General features: G+C 41.8%; 1 protein-coding gene across 1 annotated transcript in view; it reads right to left on the bottom strand.

The window, feature by feature from the left end:
- rad51b (RAD51 paralog B) overlaps positions 1 to 16190 on the bottom strand; it is a 31590-nt gene that overhangs the window by 11971 nt on the left and 3429 nt on the right. The window contains exons 4-9 of the mRNA XM_070926061.1: positions 15405 to 15541; positions 14192 to 14311; positions 13785 to 13968; positions 12460 to 12502; positions 6614 to 6732; positions 3794 to 3872 (exon numbers count right to left, since the gene is read on the bottom strand). Of these exons, the coding sequence (XP_070782162.1) occupies positions 3794 to 3872; positions 6614 to 6732; positions 12460 to 12502; positions 13785 to 13968; positions 14192 to 14311; positions 15405 to 15541 (682 nt within the window). The remainder of the gene's footprint in view (positions 1 to 3793; positions 3873 to 6613; positions 6733 to 12459; positions 12503 to 13784; positions 13969 to 14191; positions 14312 to 15404; positions 15542 to 16190) is intronic.

The following is a 16190-nucleotide window of genomic DNA, read 5'->3' as shown; positions in this document are numbered from 1 at the left end:
AACGCTGGATTCCACCCTACATTCCTCTGGGCTTGGCACAACTTCAGCAGCTGCCTGGCAGCTATAATGAAAAGCAGAATGAACCTCCACCACAAAAAGCAAAAGGGATGAACAGTGCACAGAGAGAGGACTGAGGGCTGAAGGAAAGAAGACCAAACTGTGTGTCGGTTCTCACCACAGGCCTTCCAGTTCATTCTGAACTGCTGTGTACACTCGGGTTACAATGAAGGTACTGCTTTCAGTCATTTTACTCTAGGATGGAACACATGTCTCATCCCAGGCGGGTGACTAAAACTGCCTAGATCATCATGGGTACCAATCTACTGAGCACCAAAGGATACTGAAAGCCAATACCCACCGCAGCCACATGCTGTTCCCCCTGCTGCCATCTGGCACAAGTTACAGAAGTATCTGCTGCCATCCCACCAGACTACAAAGCAGCTTCTTTCCTCATGCTGTGAGACTGTTTATATTCCATTCTAATTAAAATTTTTGAGTATCTGTTCATACATTTTCTGTGTATGTAACATGGAGGGGGCTACAACTGCATTTCATTGTGCAATCCTATTATAAGTATAATGACAAATAAAAAACCTTGAATCCTTGAATGACATTCAACAAAGATGGACAAGCCTCAAGGTTACCATAACAAACAACATCATGGTTTTGGAGAAAGTATGTGACTTAATTTAGGTAGGATAATTGTTTTACCTTCTTTCCCACTTCTAAAAAGAATATATATATATATATGGCCAGTTGTGTCATTATTTAATTCCTGCGCACTCTTCCCTACTAGTATTTGGGGATTTTGTTTCTGATTGTAATTCCCATCTGTTAATCATGCGTGACTGAGGAAACTCAGTTCTAACATAGATCATTTTGGGTGCCCTGTCCATGTGTTGCAAAATTGTTTTGTGTCATCAGTCATGGGCAAATTATAATACGGTGGTAATGGGAAGTGAAAACATTGCATAATGGCTTCTAGTTCCAGACAATTTCCAGTTCCAAAAGGTGATTTCTAAAATGATTGTTTATATGAATACGTTGAATGAACTCAGGGTGTGTTCGCCATCTGTGTCTATCTACATGATGAGGATGAGGGAGGGAGCATGCACTGCAAGTGAACCATGTAACACTTTTACATAATGTTGATGTAGTTCATTTGGCCCGGGCCAATGGCACAGCACTGGATTATGGGAGTCTTATGCACTGAGTAATGTAAACAAGGAGAGGCTAACCTAATTCAGATCAACTAAAATAACGTGCACTGGAAAGAGTTGTAATAACAGAGTTTTCCCAGCCCATCAGAATCTAAGACAGCCACTGAAGTGTTTTGTTCCAATCACTAAAGGAAGGAGGCGAAAGCGGCACACATATAACTCCAATACAATCTTTATTTCTAATTCTAGAGATTAAAATTTCTGCATGTCTTGCTTTTGTCAAGATAAACACAGTTTTTAAAAATGTATTAATTTGTTCCATCAATTAATGTGAATGTATTGTACCATTAAGACCTAAACTTCTTGAAGATTCATCAGCATGTTCATCAGACAGCACGGAACTAACCGTTTGTGAAAAGAGGTCAACCAAAAAATAGGTTGCAATGTCAGCCTAATGAGTATGTGCGAGACCCGTTTTGACTGTTACAAGGCTGACCTGCCAATGAAATGAATTGTTGGCTGTTTTCTCTCATTAGACAAGTTAACGCCTCAGGTGAAAAGGGGGCCAACCACAAACTGCAGTCGAAATTATTAAATGCTCATTTACTTGGAAGTTCAAGATTATGAAGATTCATGTGGCCACAAAAAAAGAATGGGAACCAAATGCTGCCCAACAGCGACTCAGATAATTCATATTGTCCAGTGGGAGAAAACTGCCTGTTAAACAATTCATTGAATTCGTAGTTCTTGGAATCAACCACAGATTTACATGGAAATGGATGTTTGAAATGATTTGCTTGCATGTTGTTTGTATAATTTACCCCCGGGGATCAATAAATTATTTCTGATTCTGATTCTGTTGGTAAGTACTTGACGGCTATCTAGCTAGAACGTAGAGGGTCAAAATAATGTGCTTTGTCAGTTAACTCAGAGCACTTTGCCAAATGACACCACTCTGTTCATGTTGTTGAAAAGCAAAAAGATGCAATCCACTCATAATGCGTCAACCAGGGTTCACCTGCCAGATACCACTTGCAGACAACCCCCCAGAAACACCCACTTTTCTCGCCGTACTCCATAGATACCATCCACCTGCTTTTATGCACATTTTCATTTTGCGCATAATAAAACCTGGGTGGAAATACCAAAACTTTGAAAAAAGTTTTTATGGTTTAATGGTACGAGAATTAGCTCCACCAGCTGTTTATCTTGATGAACTCCTAATATTCACACAACAATAGTGTATGAAACCGCACATTAATTTGCATTTTCTTTTGCCAGTCTTCTCCAAAATTTGTGCCACATTGGATGGAAACCCAGCAAATGATTTGTTGATTATAGGGATGGCTCGATTACCACTTTTTCATGTCCGATACCGATACTGCCGATACCGTCTTTTTCCCCTCTCTTAAACAACTAACTAACAACTCTACTCCCCTAAAGGAAGAAATACAGAGCCCACAACATGACTCAGTTATGGACAGTACGGTACACATGGCATCTGAAGGCACTCACAACTGAAACTCAAGGCTATTTCACCTGATATCAAGTAAGCTGCATTGAAAAAAATACATAACTAAGGGTCTAAACAGTGCAAGCTGTAAAGTCTCTTTCACCTGTAACCTCTAGGGTTGAACTGAATCTAAAAGTGCAACTGTTTAATCAGGTTCGAGTTTCCAACGCTGCTGCCCCACCTTGAAACACAGTTTAGTTCAGCATTTACATGATAATTTAGGCTGATGGATCGTATCTGATTATACTTATACTATATACTATATATACTGATACTTGATACTGTGATTTTGGCCAGTATTGGACTGATAACGATAGCGAGTACTGGCTAGGCACATCACTAGTTGATTAGCACCAACATTTCTTTATCACCCGGCGGAGCAAAACGGCCATTAAGCAGTAGTGAGGAAAAGTGAGGCCGTTTAATCCCTTATACTGTTCACCTTTCAGCCGATAGCAACTGTCCTTCACATTAAGAGGCTGTCATTTCTCTCGGATCGTTCACTCCACAACTCACTACATGCCGTACATGTCTACTCAACTGTAGCCAGCTCTCACACTACCAAGGGGCTCCATCCTGGAAAACCCGGACTGGATCCACTGGACTGACTGACTCCTGTAAGTACTAAAAATACATATTTTAGTGAAGGATTGCCTTAAGAGGTTGTGTTTATTGTTCTTGTTTGGGTTTGTGCCGCTCATACTGGATTCATTCAGTGTGTAGGGTGTATGGTGTTGCTTAACAATCCTGCATTGTTTGTGAGGTTAGCTAAAAACTATTGAACTGTGAAAGAAAAAAAAAAGACAATGGCGATGGCACACTGCTCTTTTATACGTTTTATCTTGTTTATTAATCCTAAATTTTATTTATTTTTTTACCCTAATTCTTAAGATATACAGCCTTTTTCTGTCTATGCTTTGGTGATTTTTTGTTTGGCTGATCTTTGATAAGATTTGTTTGATAAGTTATGATCACTTTGTACAACAAGTGTTTATGTGTATGACATGGTTTCTTTTTACACATGTATGCTTTCATCAAGCTCAACTCAACGCATTATTAAAAGCAGGACAGCCACAGTACTGTCTATTTCCTGTATATGTGATCTAACAGACAGACTCACCATCTATATGAATTCCCTGCTTCTGAATGGTGTAGTTCAACACGGCGAATGGAGCCACGGGTGACTTGGCTATCAATATCTGGAAAACAGTAAGAGAGGGACAAAAAACGCAGAGTGAGTAGAGGTGGCAAAAAGAAGGTTGGAGGTTCTTTGTTTGTTGTCAAAAGGATGAACTGTGTCACTCAGGTCAGCTCAGTGAGTTTACAGTGTTTTGGACTAAGGCAACAGCTTAACAGCCAATTTGATCTGAAGATACCATCAAGGCCATTGTCACAAAGCATTCAAACTCAGCTACCATCAAGTGAAAACTCTCTCAAGTTCCATGTGGAACCCCTTCATACAGGGTTCATGCCACCAACTTCAAAAATGTCAAAACAAAATCTGAATTTAGCGTATCCACGGAGCCCAACCAATGAACGCATAATTACACACTGTATTAGCCAACAATTAATACAGGCAGAAACATCAATTAAAATACTCAAATTTATAGAACTCAAGTAAATCATCTCACATGTCTTAAGCTTTTTGGTTTGATTTGTCTGCTGTGTGTTTCAGCACCTTTCCGTCTTTGCGGCTGTGACTTGTAAATTTCCCCGCTGTGGGATTAATAAAGTCTAAGTCCAAGTCTAAAAAAGTCTTTAATGGGAGAAATAGCCAGAGCACTGAACGTGCCAGGCACCAAAGGCCAGAAGGACGGAGGCACTGATTGGAGTGTTCATTGGTCAAGTATGGAATGAGCACATTTTTGCAAACTTTGACAACAACGTCAAACTGATTTAGCAATTCTGATTGCATGTCACTGACAGATATATACAGTATATATAAATCACTGTCAAGTTAATCAGACCAGAGAGAATGCACACACTGACACTGATGACACACACACACACACAAACACACACACACACACAGGCAGCTCTGTGTAGGCTGGCAGTGCAACACATGTTTCATACTGTAAGTGTGTGCATTTTCAGTCACACTAGCAAATCTCAAACACAAGAAAAGATAGTCCCGGCATGATGTAGTAAGTGACATATGGATTGATTGATTTGCAATTCGGTCAGCATCCTGGTCTTTAGGTGCGCTCCTAGTTGTTTCTAAGAGCTTTGACAAAACCATTTTAGAAATATTTGCCTTATGACTGCTTGGTTGTCGAGAGACTGAGTCTCACTCTCACTAGCCAGGTTTCCATCCAAATGTAGTGCAAATTTTAACCAAATTTCCAGAAAAGATGCAAAAGGAAAATGCAAATCCATCCACATTTCCATCCATCACTGTTATGTGAATGTGAGTTCATTGATTCTGGACCGCATGCAGGTCACTAGTCCAGATTAGACAGAACCACGATGTCACAAGAGGTAAATCTTTAGTAAATATAGAATATAATAGTGGTCCCAAACAATACCCGGTGGTATAACACAATCAAGACTCAGAGTCTATGATGCTGTACATGCACAGTCACATTAGCATGCTAAAATGCTCATAGTGACAATGCTGGTGTGTTGATGTTGAGCAGGTACAATGTCACCATGTCACCATGAATGTCTGCACAAGATTTCATGGCAACATATCATGAACATGAGACATTTCTGTCTGGACTGACTGACCGACCAATACTGCCATCTCTAGAGCCATGCTGCTAGCATGGCTAATATTAATAGTAAAAAAAAACAAAAAACATTTGAAATTGCAGAAAACAAGAATTTGCTGTTTAGAAAACACACAAATATAAAATGGTCAAAGCCACTACTGAGAAGAATATTGTGGAAAAATTAATAAGGAGGGTCATATTTTTGTGGTTTTGCTGTATACCTGTGATTAACCTAGCGGGGCAGGGGCTGTATCATTAACATCTTTACACTAATTGACACTAATGTGATTCTATATTCAGTTCAGTTCAGTTCAGATCTTTCTTGTCCCACAAGAGGAAAATCTTTTTTTGCGGCAAGGAAGCATAAAAACATAAACAAAATAAAAACAAAGTAATACAAGTGAAGACATTAAAAGTGCCTCTGTCTCATTACTGTGCCCCAAATTCATGCAGACTGCGTTTATCAGGAAGGACCAACACATGCGCGAGACTCTATTGCTATTTTTCTTGCATCCCATCTATTTTCCAAATCTCATCTGGGTCAGGGTCACAGTGGCGGCAGGCTATGTAAGCTAGCCCAGAGGTCCTTCTTCCAAGCCAGGTCTTCTAGCTCTTCCCAGTGGGCCCAGAGTATTTTCCAGGCCAGGATTGAGGATTGATCAGAAGAACTGACTCCTGTCAATACAAAGGGGCGGTGGTTCTACTTTGAACTCCATCCAAAAGTCTCTAAGGCTGAGCCCAGGCACCTCATGAAGGAAACTCATTTCAGGCACTTGTATATCTGATCCCACTCTTTAGGCACTACCCACATCATGACCATATGTGAGGGTTGGAAGAGTCTTTACCACGGCAGTCTCAGTGTCCGCATAACTGGTGACATGGCACCAACCTGCCTGTCGATCTTGTGTTCCTTCTTACCCACATTCGAGAACAAGACCCCAACACACTTAAACTCCTTCACTTGGGGAAGCAACTCACTCCCAACCCTGAGAGGGGCTGACTCTCATCCCAACCGCTTCACACTCAGCTGCATCATCAGGCCCCAGTGCATGCTTGAGGTCACGGTCTGATGAAGCCAACAGAACCAAAATGTCTGCAAAGAGCGGAGATGCATTTTTGAGGCCATCATACTATAGATTCTGTCCCAAATGGAATCCTCCAGGCACAACAACAGAGGAGGGGTCCCTCTGTTCACTCAGTGTCACTTTGGGTGCAGGTGCATCTCTCACCTGTCTCTGGTATGCGTTCGCAAACTGAACGATGAGACGTGTGTTGACGCTGTGACTCCACGTGTTCCCCAGAGATGCTGTCACAAACCCAGAATCCACCTCGGCAGATAGGGGAGATCCTGAAACACACAGCGGACATGGCCTTTGAGCTGAAGAATAAAGGTTTTGAAATGAGATTTAATGATTCATAAGTCATTAATAACTTTGACTTACAAATAAGTAATGATTACTTGTTGAATAAATGCAGTCACAAACCTGCCCTTCTGACCTAGTTAGGTAACCACAACTACAGTATCTGCCTGTTAAACAATTGTTTTTCCGTGTTCCTTGCAGACAGAATGCAAGACTCCGGTAAGACGAGGGGAGGCAAACTCAAAATGTAGGCAAAGCAAGAGTTTTTTCTTAATGTTCTATAGAATTATTACTTTCTGGGTGCAAACATGTACAGGTAAATATGTAAATAACTGTATATATTGTTTTATTGATCTTATTTCATTTTATTCTATTCCAAATGTAAATATTTGTGTGCATATATATATATATATGTATATACTTTCATAATTTAATGAACAGAATTGTCATTTTTCATTTGTGTGTTTAAGATGTATGACAAAATTAAAAAGGTAATTTACTACTATTTATTTCTCTTCAATGATAAATGATCCAATTTATTTTTCATGTATAATTACTGCCAAAATGAATACAACATTAAAACTCTGTTGGCAAATTATTATCAGCGTACTTGCCATAATGATAATGAAATGGACTTTATTTTCAAATTAGCAGACAAAGTGCAAATATTAACAACCAGTCAGTAGATCCTGTGTATTGTTAACTCTGCAGCTCTTTATCGGGCTGAGCAATTCATCAAACACTGTTTTGGTTTTCTGAATCCAAATAGTGGTCCGGCTGATTTGCTCCTACAAATGGGCCCTTTTCTGTCTCCGTCTCCCCAGCGCCTTTGTGAAAAGTTCAGAGATTTTCGACTAGACGCGCTCAGTGCAGCCGCATGCTGCCCCATATGCTCTCTCCTCATTGGGAACAACTGAAAAAAGACGCTGGCGCTATGTGGACATAGGCCCTCAGGTCATCAGCGTCACCAATGTCAGTATTCTACCAGACTGGTCAATTTACCAACAATCTACTTTGCAACTCTCATCTCTAGTCAGGAGCTTCAAGTAGTGACTGAATGAATGAGACTGCAGGGTGGCTGGGCTTGCCCTTCGAGACAGGCTGAGGAGCTCCGACATCCAGAAGCAGCTCAGAGTAGAACTGCTGCAGCTTTACATCAAAAGACGGTGGCTCAGGCATCTGATTAGGATGCTTCCTGGACACAGGAAGTCCCTTTTGAAGTTTTCCCAGGCACATCCAGCTGGGAGGAAAGCTCAGGGGAGACCCAGAGCATGCTTGAAGGATTATATATCCCATCTCAACTGAGAAAACTCATTATGTATTAAAAAGTATAGTTTTTTACATTTGAAAATTTTCTGTTTATGGCCACTGTGAATCTAGTACCACAACCTCTCAGAGAGTTAGCAACAACATGTAGAGCTGGCTCAAGGTTAACAAGAGCTTCCTCTAGAGGGGACTGTTATGTTAAATTTTGGTCTACAAGATTTGGGCAAAACTGCTTCGCTGGACCTTGTGATGAGATTATTTTGTCAAGTGCTGTTTCCAAGGTCAAGAATGAACTGTTCAACACAACACAGGGAACATAACGTTTTGATAATGATTCCTTTGGCGCCACCCTCCGGCAAAACTATATAAGCACAGGAGATGTTAAATCTAAAATTGATTGATTGATTGAAATTTCATAAAGGTTCCTCATGCCTTTCCTCCAGCACCACAAAGACAACCTTTACATATTCATCCTAGCAGGACTCTAAAACAGGAAAATAGCGCAGTAAACCAGATAATCTAAACTCAAGGTCCATTCATTACCCATTTCTAGAGCTTTCAACTGCATCTCACAGCTTTCATCAGATGGAGTCTGCTCATGTTGTCATAGAGATGACATACATAGAGTTGTCATTGTAAGTATGGAAGTATGGTCATGTGATAACAGGTGGCAGAAAATGGAAGATGCTAACCTCTGCTTCTGTTCAAAGATGGTCTATGTCCGATGTGAATGGATATAGCTAGCAAGTAGACCTTCAGTTTCACACTTAAGTCAGCATTCATTTGATACTTTTGTGTGGTGGGATGTAAAGACCCATGCCACATCTAAAGGTCACTAGTGTGTTCTGTTTTAACAGATGTCTACACAGCCTGCACAACACATTTCACTTCCACTATAGTGGCATATTTTTACGCTTCTAACCTTTTTTCTATTTCATGTGCGTAACTAGTGACTGTATATTGGGTCCTCACTTAAAGCCAGATCAGACTGCTAAATCAACAGTGACCACCAGAGGAGTCTCTTACATGGGTGGACTGTTCTGTGAACATCTAGCCAGAGTCTTCAAGTCACAGGCAGTTAGCACCACAAACCATTCAGCACCTTAAGATCTCTGCTGGTCCACCCTAAAGGCCGGACCCCTCTGAGAGGAAGACTGGTGGTGTATGACAACATTATGTGTGACATCTGTGGGGAACACGACATCAATGAAACAGCAAGGACCCTGGACAAGAGACTGAATGAATATCAGCACAGGCTGGGAGGGGGTCAAAGGTCATCGAGACAGTTGTATTGGGATGGAGCGATGAATCTAGAAGTTAAGGAAGTTCATTCACTTATCTAAAGTTCAGGAATCATACTGCACCTCATTTGCATTTCCAAAACAAATTATTTATTACTTTGTTTGATGATGAAAAAATGACACTGGACACTAAAAGTAGGCTTGGACATTTAAAGCCTCTTTAGCCCCTAAAATAAATGGTATTTAACGCTTTTGATGTAAACAAAAACATCTACAGTTACTTTCCTGCCAGATTAGCAAAAATGTTACGTGGTCTCAGAAAAGCCTGATTACCACTAATCAGATATTTCAGGGGGGATTCTTCACGTCCTTGTACCAAGTTGAAACAGCCTCTGGCATTACAATGATTTTTCAATTCAAAACTCTATTTAAAGTTGGCTGTGGTGAGATGGCAAAGTGTTTCCAAATGTGTGGAACTAGTCAATGACCATATGTACAAAGAAATGCAAGCTGTGATGCCAGCTATTTCTTTAATACAGAGCAATCCCATCACTAATAATATCTGGATTGGTTTTGGTAGCATCACTGTAGCTGTGAGTGCTCTGCGCAGCTGTAGGTTACTGCTGTATGAAGGAAAATATAAAGTTAGAGACTTAATTGAACACTCCGAAAAGAGGGACTTGGATTAGGATGGGACGAAACATTCTGACTGCGACTGCTGAAAAGAGACACAACCATTGATATTTCTGCAAGTGAACTTAGAAAAAGTGACGAGGTATGCAAGGTTGTCTGACATGGACACACACAGGTTTTTGTGTCACTACTTTTTTATGGATGTAGGTAGTCAGCTACTTTTTTGACATTTACATTCATTTGGCAGACGCAAAGCGACTTACAGTAAGTGCATTCAAACCATATAGGAGCAAGAGCTGGATCTCATATAGAGAGTGCATCCCTTTTAAACAAATAACTAAAAGCCTGTTGTTGTTTTTTTTTAATTGTAGGGTTGTTGAGATGTAGTGTGAAAAAGTGGGTTTTTAGCTTGCGGCAGAAGATGGGCAGCGACAGTGATGTCTTGACTTCAGTGTGGAGCTCATTGCACCACTGTGGACCCAGCACAGATAAAAGTCTTGACTGAAGTAAGCTACCATTCATTTCTGAGTGATGGGATGGCTAAACGTCCAAAGGCAGAAGAGCACGATAGTATGGTTTGGGTGTAGGCTTTAAACCATGGCTTGAATGAGGATAGAAGCACTTTCCCTTCATTGCCCTATAGGCCAACACTAGAGTATTGAAAAGGATGCAAGCAGCAACAGGGAGCCACATAATGAATGAAGAAGAGGAGTGGTGTGGGGAAACTAGGGAAGGTTAAATACCAGGCAGGCAGCAGCATTCTGGATTAGCTGCAGAGGTCTGATGGCAGATGCAAGGGCTCCAGCAAGGAGGGAGTGGCAAGTGGCAAGAATGACAGTTCGACATCCAGGGTCATTCCCAGGTTCCTCGCCGTCTGAGTTGGTACCACCACAGTGTTGTTATGATAATGGACAGGACCCTTTCCCCAGGAGGAACACAAGCTCAGTCTTGTCCAGGTTGAGCTTTAGGTGGTGCCTTAACATCCACTCCGAGATGTCAGCCAGGCACCTCAGTGTCAGATGTGAGGAATGACAAGTCAAGTGGTAGGAGCCATGGGTTAGGGTTAAGGTTAGGCCATGCAAGTGTATGACAGTACCAAGCATCCTTGTGCAGAGGGAGAAGAAGAGAGGGTCCAACTACGGGATGCAGGAGGGTAGTTTTCAGGTCCAGGGTTGTTTTGTCTAGAAGGGGGGGGTGATAGTGGCAGAATGTCACTGAGACTAGAGACATGTTGATGAGGTGGGTTAGAAAGGAGAGGAAGAGTGGAGGGGATAGGGTCATGAAGTTACGAGGTCTGGGACCTTGCTGGGAGAGGGGGGAAAAAGAAGATATGGTGGGAGGTGGAGGGAGTGAAGCTGAAGAGGTTGAGGGAGGGGTGGATGGTAGGTGACTTGCATTGATAGAAAGCAGTTTTACCACAAGACAGAGAAGAAGAGAAAGAGAAAAAGGATAAACTGGAGGGTCCTCCGAGAGTTTGCTTTTTTCTCAACTACGCTCATCATTATGAAGTGAGTCAGGCAGCTAAGGTGCATGTGGAGATGGCCTTGCAGGCCTGGAGGTCAGTGGACAGATGCGGTCAGAGAAGAGGACAGAGAAGTTGGAAGAGTGGTGGTAGCGGCTCTCTCCTAGCAGTAGGAGAGAGAAGAACTCGGGAGGGGATAGATGAGAGGTCAGCGTTAGTAGTAGTGGAGTCCGCAATTCCAGCACTTGATTCAGATTTCCTACAAGGGACTCATTCATTGATATCAGCCTCACTGTTTAAATGTTCACTCTGCTAAGGCTATATCAGAGCTGCATTAAGTTCCTGCTAATGCTAACCCAACAATTCCTACTGCCGGTGTTTGACATTAAGTGCTTCACTGGCGAAACACAGGTTGACTTTTATGGTGAAGTAGCCACAGGAAACGTGTGCAAATGTGCTCGCTACCTCAGCTAACCTCAGTTAGCGTTGACAGCAAAACAAGACAGCGGACATTTGCTGCATTTTTCCATCAGCAGACCTTTTAAACTTTCTGCAAGTGAGTAATGGAAGAGTCAGGAGCAGCCACAGTGAGCTGTTAGATGAAGAGCCGCACACCTCCAACCTCCAACTCAGCAATATAACCTACGCCACTGTGCCCCGCTCTTTTCGTGGAAAACTACTGGTGCCGTGTGAAGCAAGAAATCACATCGTAGTTATGACTTGACTTATCAACAAAACAACTTACACCGGTTGCTCTTCTGATGTATTTCTGACAAAGTAGTTGCTCAATGAGTATTAAACAACAACATTTGCTGTTACCACAGGTGTCACCAAAGGCGAAGCCCCTCTTCACATCCGCCAGGTGTAGAGCACAACGTCAGAGTGCAACACACTTGAAACTTTCAGGCAGTGAAACACTGCTTTTCAGTCTGGTGTGGCATTACTCTTAAAGGGGCATCAAAGACACAATTCCTTCCTGGAATCATGCTGTGTGGAAACAAATGTGGTTTCAGAGCCCACACAGTTGTTGTTGTTGTTGTTGTTGTGGCCAGTCCTCGGGTAAACCCCAACCCTACCTCCAACACATGTCTCCATAACAGAACAACTCTCACCTCGATTCCCCACATGAGTTGTAATCTGGTTGGTCAGAACCACCTAGAGAAAGAAAACAGACAAGTCCAGATAAGCTGGGTCTGTGAAGCAATTGTTCATTTTTGTCTCACAAGTCAATGGGTTACCGCATAGGTCTGATGGTTGGCATCTCATCATTTAGAAACATAACTCTCCATGCGACAGCACTTACATCTAGTGGTGATAAAATGAAATGACAGAAACTAACAGCCACAATGCAGATCAGAGCCTGGCGGGACTAACAGTTTGTGAACAGTACAAAATGTGCACAATGCAATGAAATGAAGGATGGCGTCTTAAGGTTATGGTTAAGGTTAGCGTTATGGTACCTCGGCTCAGTTAAAAAAAAAGGTTGCATGTACCTCAAATAATCACTGATTTAATGCATCACCCAGCGAGCACGCTATGTGACCCAAATCAAATAAACCCACAATGTTGCAACCAACAGGTTGAGTCTGGCTAACATGCTACATGCTAACATGCTCATGGTGGATCCTCCAGGTGACTCTGCGTTCACTGAGGAACTTTTACCTTCAGTGAGGCTGAGTGGACTGGTTTTAGTGGGACAGAGAGGCTAGAGGGATAGAGGAGCAGAGTGGACTGATTATAGTGGGACAGAGAGGCAGAGTGGACTGGTTATAGTGGAACCGAGAGGCAGAGTGGACTGGTTATAGTGGGACAGAGAGGCTGAGTGGACTGGTTAGAGTGAACTATTGATTCTATAAGAAGTGTCAGGCTATTTCATTTATGTGGCTTAATAACGCATGCTGCACCCTCCAAAGACTTTGAATTTATTATCAGTCATTTTTGTTAAAAGTCTGAGTTTTGTCTCCTTTCTGGTTAATTCTACTGAGGCTACACTGAGGAAGGCGGTGGTATTTTCATAACTGATAATCAGTATGTTGTATGCTCAGGCTGCAGAGTGCCTATAAAATGTTATTTATTGTAGGTTTACACATCAGGGCTCTGTGGCATTTCGTTGGAATTTAAACCATGCCAAAACAATTTCCTATGCATACGGAACATTTTGTGGTCTGTATATACAGCTTGCTTTTTGTTCACATCGATGTTTGCCAGTGTGTGTGACTAGCCCTCATTTTCCTCAATAGACTGAGTCAGAAGTTTATGCCATTCCATAGTTTGCAACACAAAAATAGGATAGGATTTGCTTGCCAAAATGACATTGGATTATTGTGGCAGTGCTACACAACGCCTGCAGGGACCAGTGTGTTTAACTCGGGGCTCAAAGTGAAGAGACCACTTTCACACCTCCATCCAACCATCCTGAGAGAGTGTGCCTACTTACGGGTATGTTGAACTGGTGGGCCAGGTATTTGAGGGTGGTGGCCTCGTGGCCCAGCAGGTTGCTACGGTGAATCAGGTTGCCCGGCAGCATTGTGTCAAACTCCTTTCTCACCACTGAGGCCACGGAGTCCAGGATGACGAGACCTGCTCCAGTTGAGATGATGTCCTCTTCGAGTCTATCCAGTCTGGCAGAGGTCACAGTAGAGACACCATTCAGAAAGTGACAGGGACTCTGCCCATGCACTGGGACTCATACATGCAATCCTACATATGACATTGTGTGTGTGTTCAGCCAACGGTCTCTCTGTAAGGATACTCTTTCATGCTACGCTTCTACTCATGGATATTTAGTCCCGGTTCAGGTTGGGTTCATAGAGCAGTATCATCATGAATCCTGGCATACTGTACCTGTTCAGGACATCTTGACAGGTGAGCTCCATGAAGAGATGGACCCGCCCGGCCATCTGCAGCACCGTCTCCTTACAGATGAAGTAGTCTGGGAACCTGGTCTGTGCAATCTCCACCAGTCTGACACATCATACAGAGTGAAGCACAGCTGTTTCTGCAGTCAACATCCAGGCACATTTCTGCCATTTAACTACTGGATCTGCCCTTTGTTTACCACCTACAGCACTATTTATATTCTAATGCACAGTATCATACTTTCCTTTCAAACCATACAATGCAAAAATTGCATCTCACACAATAAAATGCTGTGGTTGGTTGTAGATTACTGACCATGGACCTATGGTCTGATCACTGCTAGAAAAATAATTTTGACATCCTGGAAGACGGAGGAAGTTCCCACTTTTAAGCTACGGCTCAGTGAAATGACGGATAAACTTTTCATCTTGAAAAAGACTTTCTCTGAAGAACACACACAGTCACAATTCAATAAGATCCGGCTGCCCCTCGTCTGTTACCTAAGAAACAACCCATGATAGACACTCCTCGTGTAGCAGAATGTCCATTGTTACTTTTCACCTTTTGTTTTTCCATAGCAACCTTTATTGTCATATTCCACGTACTGAGTAGAAGGGAGGGAGGGTGGGTGTGTTAAGAGTTTTTTTTTGTTTATTTGTGTTATTGTTGTAGTCACTTGCCTTGTTTTTCTTCAATGAAAATATAGACTGCATTCTCATGTCCTACATCTTGAAACCCAACTTTCATAAAACATACAACATGTTGTAACAACAAAAAATCACTAGTTCTTATATTAATGAAAAGAAGATACATATAAGATATAAGATACACAAACACAATCACATGATCTACAAAAAATACTTCTGCTATATTATATATTATTATTATTACATACTATTTCATTATAACTCACAAAGAAGAAATTAACAAGAGTTCTACATAATGCCCCACAGGTTTAATAAAATGAAAATGAAACAAATGCATATGACCAACTGAGAGTAAGATTATGAAAAGAAATGTCCTTGTATTTCCTGTTTTAGTTTTTTGTTATCTTACCATACCATACTTTAAGTTGTTGATGACAAGTGTGCTGTGTTAAAATATATTTACAAGAAATAAACGTTCACATTCTTTCACCATTTCAGCTGTGTGTTTTGTTAGCCAGTGAGGGGAAGCGGCAGACAGCTGTGAGTCGTACCTCTCAGCAGAGAAAGCCGACTCCGTGTTGATGTAGATCACGCTGCTGTCCGGGCCGCCCGCACTCTTTGGCAGAGTGGCCAAAACACTCAGCATCAAACACATCTGAGTCTTCCCACAGCCAGACGGCCCTGTCACCTGAGAGGAAGTAGAGTTCCACTAACACTAGCTGTCATCTCATTCTGTCATGTGCACTTATGCGCTTACTGCATGTACTCGCTTCTGTACACCAGATCCACGGGTGGGGTCGGCTCTGATGAATTAGCATTTGTTCAGATACGAATGCTAAATTCCCACCGCAGCTGGCCTAACAATGCTGCTTACAGTAAAGGCAACGCAAGTGCTTACATGTGGATGAGCCAACGTGCAAGAATAATGCAGAAACACTAAAAGAACATTTATAAATATTCGCTTTTTAGCTGCAAGTTGGATGTTGAGATTGATGCCACTGGTAGCTGGCAGCTGGTTAGCTTAGCTTAGCAAGATTGCTGGAAATATATATTTTTATACATATACACATAAAAGAGAAATTCCACATGGTTGAATGCAATTATTATAAGTTGCTTTGGATGAAAGCATCAGCTAAATAAATGTTATGTAAATGTAATGTAATGCTGGTAGGTGCACGTTTGAATAGAGCCAGGCTAACTAGTTTCCCCATGTTTCCAGTCCTTATGCTAAGCTAAGCTAGCCAGCTCCTGGCTGTAGCTTTATATTTACAGGCATGAGAGTTTTATCGATCTTCTCACTTAACCCGACAAGAAAGCAAACAAGCATATTTTCCAAA

The sequence above is a fragment of the Enoplosus armatus genome, chromosome 19 (genome assembly GCF_043641665.1).
Source record: "Enoplosus armatus isolate fEnoArm2 chromosome 19, fEnoArm2.hap1, whole genome shotgun sequence".
NCBI lineage: Eukaryota > Metazoa > Chordata > Actinopteri > Centrarchiformes > Enoplosidae > Enoplosus > Enoplosus armatus.
This window is presented reverse-complemented; position numbering and strand designations above follow the sequence as displayed.